General features: G+C 32.1%; 1 protein-coding gene across 1 annotated transcript in view; it reads right to left on the reverse strand.

The window, feature by feature from the left end:
• Positions 1 to 10,549, reverse strand: part of LOC130893840 (uncharacterized) — a 115,298-nt gene extending 104,749 nt beyond the window's left edge. Inside the window, exon 1 of the mRNA XM_057800258.1 lies at positions 10,293 to 10,549. Coding sequence (XP_057656241.1) covers positions 10,293 to 10,350 — 58 coding nt within the window. The 5' untranslated portion in view covers positions 10,351 to 10,549. The remainder of the gene's footprint in view (positions 1 to 10,292) is intronic.
• Positions 10,550 to 11,008: the final 459 nt, after the last annotated feature.

Below are 11,008 nucleotides of genomic sequence, written 5' to 3' on the forward strand. Positions count from 1 at the left end.
GTATTATCTGAGTCGTGTTCACATTACGTACACAGACGTGCCTGTACTGGATATACCATCAGAAGTCCCGTCAGAAACTGAGTGATGTAGAAGTTCCCATCTCCGAAGTTCCTTTCAGTCCCCAGTTTAAGGTTACTATCATCCTTGTTAGGATTATCAGGGTAGCAGGTAATAAAATCTTTAGACTATTTCAAACCTCTGAGAGTTTTTTTCACACTTTTTGGACGGACCTATGACAATAAACTAGAACATTTTGACTCACCAGTGTTATTTCGAAATGAAAAGTTAGCTGTACAAAAATGTCATACAAATTATTTCATGGTTTCATAATAGTGAAATCTATTATTTTCGATTAGTATACCTTTTTTTTACTTTGATGAAATATGGAAACGTTACTTTCTTAGTTTTTTTTTGCAAACTCTAATTTATTATTGTTCAGGCTATCGTTGGAATGTGTGAAATAGCTTATTAGCATTTGATTATTTCAGATCAATGATCTCTTCATTATTTTGTATATTTCCATTAGTATAAACAGAGATATTTACGGATTACGAAATTGGATTGATAATGATTGAATAATTGAAAATCAAACTAAACAATATACAAAAATATTTATATAAACTTGATATCGATATCACACATTGATGACATTTCACCTAACTAGGTTCCCTCTAATTATGCGCTATTATACGCTATTATGTCGTTGTTCTGATCTTATAAACATAAAAAAATTATTAGAAAAATCAGGAAATTGATATAGAAATGAATTAGCAACAATATTAAAAATATATAAATCAGATTATATCTCTATTACATCTATTACTGTTAAATAAGTCGCCCAAATTTGAAAATAAAAATATTTATTCATGTACGGAAAATTGACAAAACTTAGTGGAAACTCTAATTAATTGAATCCGAAATATAGGTGTCATCAATCTACTTCTTCACGGTACGAGCTAATGGTAAAGTTCCAAGTAAATTGCCAATTGGCAGTGGTGTGTCTCAGGGCTCAGTTTTGGGCCAAGTTCTTTTTTTGATTTTCATCAATGATCTCACACACCTACGGGTCAATGGTCAATTCACAATTGTCTGTTTTGGCTTGTATTCACATTATGTATTCATAGTTTAAAAGTTAGATGCGGTCGCGACATCGCCGTTCCTCTTCGGAAAATACATTGAAGTTGATGATATATAAACTTGAAATTTATCCATTTTTTATTATTATATTATACTGTAAATGGTGTATGTTCTCCGCCTGGAATTTAGGGAATCATATCAGGTTTCAAATCGGAGGTATGATTTTCCAGGATAAACCAAGTTTCTTGATGTTTCTCAATGTTTCTCTTATTATTTCATTTTTTCTCTAGAAACTAATATTTTTTTTGTAATCCCCATATCAAAAAACGCTGTCTGAAATTTGATTGGAATTAGAATAAAAGTTTTTTATTCTATTTCCATACCCCTTAGGAATCATAAAATCAGATTTGATGTTTTATATCTGGCTTTGTATAATAATGGGAAAGCGGTTGTATTTATAAGTCAGAAAAAAACTCATCCTGTAAACGTAATATCACCTTAATAACTTCTTCACTATAGATTTGTATGTTTGGTCCAAATTTCAAGACTATATTAAATTTATTTTAAAAACTCATTATAATTTATTACAGTATCTTAAAATTGAAATAACATCGCTCCTGGCATCCAAAATATTACATTAAAATGGTTTGTATCTCACCTTGAATGTAGCAATCAAATGGTACGAGCTAATGATAGAGTTTCGAGTAAATTGCCAATTGGCAGTGATTTGCCTGAAGGTTCAGTTTTGGGTCCAATTTTTTTTTGATTTTCACAATGATCCTACAGACCTACTGATCAATGGTCAATTCATTTTATTCGCGAATGACACCAGTATAACCTGGAGTATTCCAGATATACAAGCTCTACCTTCGACCATGGGCAATGATCCCATAACTATTATGTCATGGTCTGACGCAAACGGTCTCTGCTCAAACACTGAGAAAACTTTAGTTCTATCCTCTAAAGGAGCTTTAAATCCTCTAAAACTCAACGATGATTTAATACGTTCCCAAAACTCGATAAATTTCTTGGTCTACATATTGACGGTGCCCTTCAATGGTCTGTACATATAGAAGACCCGACAAAAAATTATACTCTGCTTGTTTTGCGATTGAATCTGTGTTAGAACAGCTCGATTCTCGTACTGCTTTAACAACTTACTACTCGTTATTCGAATCGCATCTTCGGTATGGTTTGCCTTTCTGGGGATCTTGTAGTTTGCACATCTTCGATTCTATCTTCAAATTACAAAAAAGAGCCATTCGTTATATTTATGATTTGTAGAAAGCTTTGCGAATTATATTTTGAAAAACACAAAATTCTAACTCTGCCCGCTCTCTTCATTTTAGAATCTGTTTGTTTGGTTCGCAATACCTACCCTACAAGAAGAAAGACGATTGACATTTACCTGACTATACCTACTGATCTGGTGAAAAATGCCATTATTTTGAGTGCGAAAAAATTTTGAGTGAAAATGGTAAAAACTTTTGATAAGTTTCGAGGTTTGACAAAGGCATTTCTGCTTATTATTCTTATTATTCTGTGGCTGACAATTTACCATAGAGTCTAGAGACAGGCATAATTCAATTTGTTATGTAAGATATTATATACATTATAATTACTACTGTTGAAATCAACCATTATTTTGTATTTTTATATTATGTAATGTAAAAGTATGTAGCTTTGCCCATAAAATCTCTCTCTCCCTCTCTCTTTGCGCTACCAATAAGAAATCATATGATATGGAGACGACTTTGGAAGGATCATAATAACTAGACCTACCATAACTTCATCAAATTAAAAAAGACGATTTTTGTTTACTTAAGCTTATTTATAACTGTGGACTATTGTATTGTTGCAGAAAAAGTCCATATTTAACATGTCCTAGTATGCAGAAAAATCATGTTATCTTGAATGGAAATCCAGGAAATAATATGGCCAGATGACAGGACTAATTTCAATCTGTTGAGATGTAGTTTACACGATTTTCATACCCCAACTGAAAGTTGTTGTTTTGTTATTCATTTAAGTAGAATTATCCGTAGAAAATAAAAAAAATCTGTCACGTCTGGTTCAAGAAATATTTATCTATTTAACATCATTTTGGTATTAATACTATAAAAACGTGAAGATGAATAATTTTTGCTTTCTTCTTATAGCTATTCGAATGAATTTTACTTATAATAGACCAACAGGAATCCCTAAAGATGTTTTCATCCCTAAATCCTTAATGTCGCTTTTCGAAAACCTTCAAATATTGATTGAAACGTTCTCCTTGTTCGTCACTTATACATCCCAAATATTCAGGGAAAAATCTAAAATGCTAGTGCAGAAAATGAATCTTTGAAGATATGTTCACTCTCAACCTATGAAAGTTTTTCAAATAAATCTGTAACAATTTCTTCAGATTTTTTATTAACAGATGTAAGGCTTTTAAACTGAGAATCTTTCATAATTTCATGGATTTGAGGGCGAAAAAATATACGCTCTTTCAGTTTTCCCTCTGTAATGTTTGGCAAGTTTTTTTGTAAATACCAGAAAGCATCACTATTTTTGTCAAGCGCCTTCACAAAATTTTTTATGAGTCCCAATTGGATGTGTAAAGGGGTTAGTGTGATGATATTAGGATCTAACAATAGCTCGTCAGTTTCCTCGAAATGTCTTCATTTTGAATAAGTCATTCTTTTCTTACTTAAACCTTTTGCTTCGCCCTGCAATTAAAATAACATACCAATGACTTAGAGGTCGCCCAACAGTTTTCATCGAATCGTTTCATGCCTCTCTTCACAATTGACTGGGTTTACTATTGATATGGACGGTTTTCTATTACCATCGTGTGATAAAATATTTTAAAATTTATTTTGAAGAGTCTGTGAATGAGCGTGTTTTATCACAGTTTTGATTCATTGTTTCAAAAAGTTCCAGGATATCAGTACAATAATAATACCTTCTCTTTCGAAATATTCTGAATAAACGTTGCTTTAATTTCTGAAAAATGTTTTGGTAGTATTAAGTTCCATTGTTGTACCAATAAGATCGTTAATTGAATGTGGAGTTTTTCTTGAATGAGAACTGGTCAGAAGCACTCAATTACCGGAATACACTGGATAGGGTATATCTTTCGAATGTAATACAGGCTTAAGGTGATATCAGACGGTTCACTTTTCGGTTCATTCGGATGAATGATCACTCAAGTGAATGTTCTCTTTTTTTCATTCCACACTTACAATACACACACAAAATGACAAAAAAATGAATTTTATTCGCTCATTTCCTCGAATATGCCGTCAAACGAACTCGAGTGAACGTTCTCTTCGTTTTCATACGTTTCATTTTTCGTTCATTCGGGTGCAAGTGATTGATGCCGAATGCCGAAATTCAACATCGCTGGATTGATTCACTAACAAATTCATTCATCGCTTTTGATTCATTTAATGCCTAGACACTCCATTCTTAATGAAGGGTGCTGAATGAAAGACAGAAATGAATAACAAGTGAACCGCCTGATATCACCTTACAGACGAAACTTCGGTGTATTTTTTTTATATTCCAATGCCTTCGTTACACATGTTTACTAGGCTCTTTCCATAGCATTGTTGATCCAAATGGAAGGACAACATTTTCTCCTAATAACCACTGGAGTAAGACGATTCTACAACTCTCGCAAAACACATGAGGCACCCACTTTTCATCTAGATTTCCAATAGGAAAACCAAAATAATTCAAATACGAATCTCTTCTCTCTTTTGAAAATGTCCACAAACGTAACAAAAACTTTGTTTACACATTCTACTCGACATTTCAAATCAATCCGAAACAAGATAATGATCGTTTGAAGCAAACGAATAAATAATAAAGTGTCATCACCACTTTAGGTAGTTAAAGAAAACATTTAGCTGCAGGAGGAAATTGAGGCGTTATAAAATATTTCTGAAAACACTTTTAGGTTCAAGGAAAGTGGATTAACATATTTATTTACAGTTATTTTGAGGTATGAAAAAAAGTTCAATTTTGTAAATTAGAGTAATCACATACGAGACCCATAATTTACATGAACTCCATCTTGGTTCCAAGGAAATATGAGATGAAAAAGAAATTAGAAATGAGATTCGAATCCACATGCTAATAAGCTATAACTAACTTCAAAGGAAGAGATAAGCGCTATTGAAAAAGAATATTTTGTTATTAATATTCTGTTTGGAACTCCTTCACAATATTTTTTATTAAATATGTTTCAAGTGTCTCCGTAATATGAACAGATTAATTGGTATTATGCATTGATTTTAGGGAGTGTATTCATAAAATAACAACCAATTAGCGACATTATACAGGATTTACTACTTATTATATCATTTGAAATTCTATCCTAACAGTTGTATTTCGACTATTATTAACCTTTATAGTTTTATAGTCAAGTATTCATCTATTGATTCTTCTCTTTATGATTTTTATCTCTTGAACGCTTGATTTTTTTCGAAGGAAACAATTCTCCTAGACAAGTTTTTATGCATGTATATTAAAAAAATAACAAATAAATTTTTCTTCTATATTTTTGATGTCTATTTCAAGTACATCCCTTGAGATTTTCCGTTTGTGGAATAATTTCTGTATAATAAATAAGGTACTTGAGGTTGAAACCAGAGACTGAAGGTAAACTGTTTTTTCCCGCCGATCGACGATGCGATAAAAATTTTTCCCGCAAATCGACGACGAGATAAAAATTTTTCTGCCAACCGGTAATACGATAAGAATCCACAAAGCACAATAAGGATCTTCCCATCGAGACGCGGATTGACCTTTAAATGTCTGAACCAAACGATACATACTCTACTAACAAAATTTTCTAATATCTGTGAATAAATACAACATTATGCATTAGGAGTGTTATTTTCTGCAGTCCAATGCAGAAAATTCCTTGCAATCGGAAAATTCGCATCTTAATCTTTTGTTTGTCGGTCAGCAGTCTCATCTAATCGAACTTCTGTTGTCCCCTCTTTTGTTTTATGATTTTCTGAATTGTATTTTCGCTTGGGTAACCATATTTTTCTTATATTGTTACTGACCTATTAAAAGCGAATACAACTATTTTTTTTTTCAAATATCGAGACCTCATAGGATTTGTTGACACTTTTCTATACTTAACCAATTAATTGACTAGAGTTACATTGAACAAATGGCGAAATATTTAAATGACTTTCTACTATCTGTAGATCCTATCCTCTCACATTCTTGTTAATATCCGTGATGATGGAGAAACGATCAAAGAACTCATGATTTCGTTGATTTATTGTATTATAAAGAGCTAACCTGGAACATAAATATGAGGTTGACAGTTGCCCATATCATTGCAGGAGCAAAATATTCAAAATTTGTTTCTTTGGCCTGCTTTTCAAGTGTGCTTCTTTCGGTATCTTGCAGTTTGAGATTCGGTTAAGGCGTACCATATCCAAAGTGAAGATACCCTTTAAGGTTGTTCTGTAGTCGGTGAATAATTGGTATAATTTTTCGAATAATTTTTATTGTCTCAATCAATTTCACTTTGAAATTAGTAACATCATCTCTTGGTTAAATTATGAATCTTCTCTCTTATTTGTAGCGCTAAACATTAATAAAACTTCACCGTTTGATTTGTAAATTTTAGAACCTTTTCCTATAAAAATTTAAATGAAGACTGAACGCTATATAATTAAATATCCTATCAATTTTTTATTGAATTGAAAATTTGATTAAGAAATTCCATTTAACGCGACAAACTAACAGAGTAAGTTAAAGGATGTGTGGTATCAAAGAATTTGGAAAAGTCCAAATAATTTATTCTAACAGATTTTATAGGAAATGAGTATGAAAAAATGAGTTTTACATATTGATATTTTAGGCTCAGAATTAAATTACGTGGGCTGAAAAGCCCTAGCATTTAGAAGACGTGCTCATAAAATTGACACCTATTAGTCAAGTAGTTTTTGAGTTATAGCATTTTGAGCAAAACGGCTTTTGTTATTTCGAAAAAATGGATAAAAAAGTTTATCGTATGTTAATAAAAATGCTGTTGGGGAAAAATTTATTAAAGTCCAGGTTTAGATTGATAAATATTCCTTGGACTTTGCCCCAGGAAACTCAACGATCGAAAAATGGTATGCCGAATCTGAACAAGGTGAAATAATTACCGAGGACGATGCATGCAGTGGACACCACAAGAAGGGTGTTACTGACGGAAACTTAAAAAAGTCCACATAATAATTCAGTATAACCATAAATTGAAAACGACACGCAAGTTCACAATCTACGAATAACAACAACGAATTGATATTTTTTAACGCCGAAATCCAGTTGAAGGTCAGCCGTGATGAAGGAAGGAAAGACGTAAACATCGGCTAGCAAAGATATGGCATGTATTTTGGCATGGTATAGTATTCATTGACTATCTTAGGAAAGGAAAACCATGAACAGCAACGTGACTATTATGTAGCAATATTGGATAAAATCGCAGAAAAAGACCTCATTTGAACAGTAATGAATCGTTTTAACAAAATGAAATCACAAATCGATGAAAACGATGGTATACCAGATCTGACTTCTTAAAATATTTTCTTAGACCTCAGGAGGATGCTTGCTGTATAAAAATTTTGCGCTGTTGTAGAGGTTATCACCGAAACTGAAGTCTATTTTGATAAAAGAGATAAATCGTTATAAAACAAATTGTGTCGATGAATTCAATGAAAAAAATTCTTGTATTCTAGCTTACAAACTTTCCAGTCTGTTTGTTATGTACGAATTGAGTCAATCAATGAATTAACTTGTATATTATTTGAAGTAGTCTCATATCACGTAAAGCAGTAAGTACAAAGGCAGTTTGACCGAGGAGTAAGTACTTTTGAATGAAAGAGTTTAAAATGTTTTCGAACCATAAGAAAAAATATTTTTTTGCTATGTAAAATAGGCCTTTTTCTCTACTACTATTTCTTCATTCTCTGAAATCTTGTGAATATGGCAGAGGAGGTAATAAATCATGACTAATGAGTTTGTCTAATATTTTTGCAATATTAGTGGACGAATAGGCAACGCATTGTCGTCATGAAGCGAAATATTTTTTTTTAAGAAATACATTCATTTTTCTCTTGAGTTTGGCATTATAACGAGTTAGCAAATGTAATACTCCAGAACTACGGAATTAATTGAAGACCTCCCAAGAAAAACGTTGCTACCGACATATTTGCCTTATAGGCGATTTTAGTGGAATAACATTTAATTTAACCTATGGACGTGGCTGGTAGTTTTCTGTGGCGTGACAAAAAACAGTGGTAGGACTAGTTGGCAAGTCGCAGACATGTGATGTCACCATCGAGTTTAAAAACGCAAAAAAACGAAAAACCAACGTCACAGAATGGAAGGGTGATAAAAGACGCATATTAAGAGAAGCAGGGAAAAGCTATGTGACAAACAAAGGACAAGAAAAACCTGTAAAACAATGACCATTGCTGGAAAGTGCAAAAACATTGTATGTTATGTGGAATTTTTTTCTCACTTCACCAAGTGAAGAAAAAACTTATTAATATTTCAACTTTATGTTTATAATTACCCAATTAATTTGGGATTTCCTGTTATGTTTCAAAAGTAAATTTGTATCTTTCACTTTAAAAATGCATTACCTTTGTTAGTCGTGAAATGTTTTTCTACAATATCTGTTGTTGCGTAATAAAACATATATATGTGTTGTTTTTGTTTGATTCGAGTGATTCAATACTAAATTTCAATAAACAATTCACGAACTTTCATAATTGTGACTCGGCTTCCTAAAAAAAGGGTTATCCTGTTGCTTACACTGTTATTCCAAGGAAGTCTTCAATTGACGAAATTATTCGTGTGCATATACTTCTAAAAGCAGACTATCTTGGTACATGTTATGGCACGAAACACAAGAGAATATCAACATGGTTTTTTCAATTGTTTCTCTACGTAGAAAGTAATATGTCAACAACATCAACAGTTTACTGTAAAGGAGTATTAAAACTAACTTATCACTCCAATTGATGTAAAATTTTGCTGGATGACATCAGACACAAAAATATTGTCAACTTCAAAGGGTCACTTTTCAGTCAAACGCGCTCGAACAGTCAATGAAACTCAATGTGGAGTCCAAACATTGAAGCATATGGTAGGGCACCACTGGAACGACGAATATATCGAGAGGGTATGTCGACCAAATAACTAATGAAGAGTATAATAAAATATAAGGTCGAACAAAGGCGATATTTAGTAATTGAATAGGATTTCTGTAAAAAGAAACATGCCTTGACTGCAGACTCCTGGAATAAAACTGATCAAATTGATTAAACCCAAATTATCTATATACGAAACCGTCTTTTATAGAAAGCGATAAAGTTTTTCGAGAAACACAAATTTTCACCATGGGATCGCTTTACTCTTAGTCATCAATAATATGTACATAATTGTCTCAAACAACCATCTTGCCTACGAAATTTACAGTTGGAAATATCCCAATTTTGTTGAGATTCCTCGTATAGTTGTACGACAAATGACAGTTTGGTAACACAGCAATAAAGAGAATTACACAAAGACCTACTTTTCAGTAAATTTGAGTAAACTGTTGTTTTACTATTTCATATACAGAATGCGATAATACGAACTCAAAATTTCTGGTTCCAAAATATTAAAAATCGACCTAACATTACTCATTCAGATATTTCAGGTGTAAATATTGGAATCAGAATGTTTGGTAATAATTTCCGTACATTAAAATTACAAACTCAAAATGATTATATTCATCACTGGAGGTCAATAAATCCACAATAATTCAAATATCTCTTTTTTCGTATGTGTAACAAATATATATTTTGGTGAAAAACAACATCTGATGAATCAATAAGAAATATTGAAATGTAGATCTCATAGGTCTCATTCTTTTGATATTATTAATGAATAAAATCAAATGTTCTGTTTCGTTTCTGCCCATTCACATGTTTGTCCTAGAACCACTGCTTCAGGAATGATTAAAATTATATATAAAGTTGTTAATGAGAGTATTTGAAAATACCGATTACCTCGCACACCCACGTTAAAAGCGGGAACACAAAAATAATATTTTATCTTTCAGTTGAACTCGTACTCCTATTTCCGATTTTAAATCCTATATACATATTCTAAAAAATTACCAAAATTTCATGATGTATTTATGTGAAGTATTTCAAAATTCCTACCTTGGATAAAAATAGCAGAAACTAAAAACAACACATCAAATTTTAATACATTTGTCATTTTTGTTTACAAAATCACCTCATCACATCTCACTCTGAACTTTATAATTAATTTATAATAATCACTTAACCATGTTAAAACTTTGGAATAAGTTCATTATATCTCGAACGCAAAACTTACGAAATGACGCGCTCCGAACTTGATACAAATCCTTTACACATGAAGTGCCCCTCGGCGAGATTCAGAGACAAATGAAGGAGCAATCCAGAATTGTACCACGATCCTGCCGGAGCCCTGCGCGCCTCGCTCTTTCTATTTCGCTTATCCCTGGTCCAAAAGGATTTTCGAAAATAGGGATGTAATAATTTATTAATTGGATGATGTTGGGGATTTGGGTAAGGCTTCAGAAAGGTTGATGATGGATATTGGGATAGAGTTTAGATTACTTATTTCTTTCAAGGGAATTGTCTTTTGTTCTACAGAATAAATGTACTATATGGTTTGAGAAAAATCTCCAACAAATATGAACAGAATTGTCGACTAGAAAAAATAACAGTTTGTATAATCATAATTAGATATCAATATTTAAAAATTTGTACATCAATTTCCTTTTGCTAAAAAAATTGAGAATTTATTTCTGTGTTTTGAGTGAAAAATCATCAAATACTGAATGTATGTAAGGTGCAGCAGTGACAAATTCATATACTAAAGCCGAAGC

Source organism: Diorhabda carinulata, chromosome 5 (genome assembly GCF_026250575.1).
Source record: "Diorhabda carinulata isolate Delta chromosome 5, icDioCari1.1, whole genome shotgun sequence".
NCBI lineage: Eukaryota > Metazoa > Arthropoda > Insecta > Coleoptera > Chrysomelidae > Diorhabda > Diorhabda carinulata.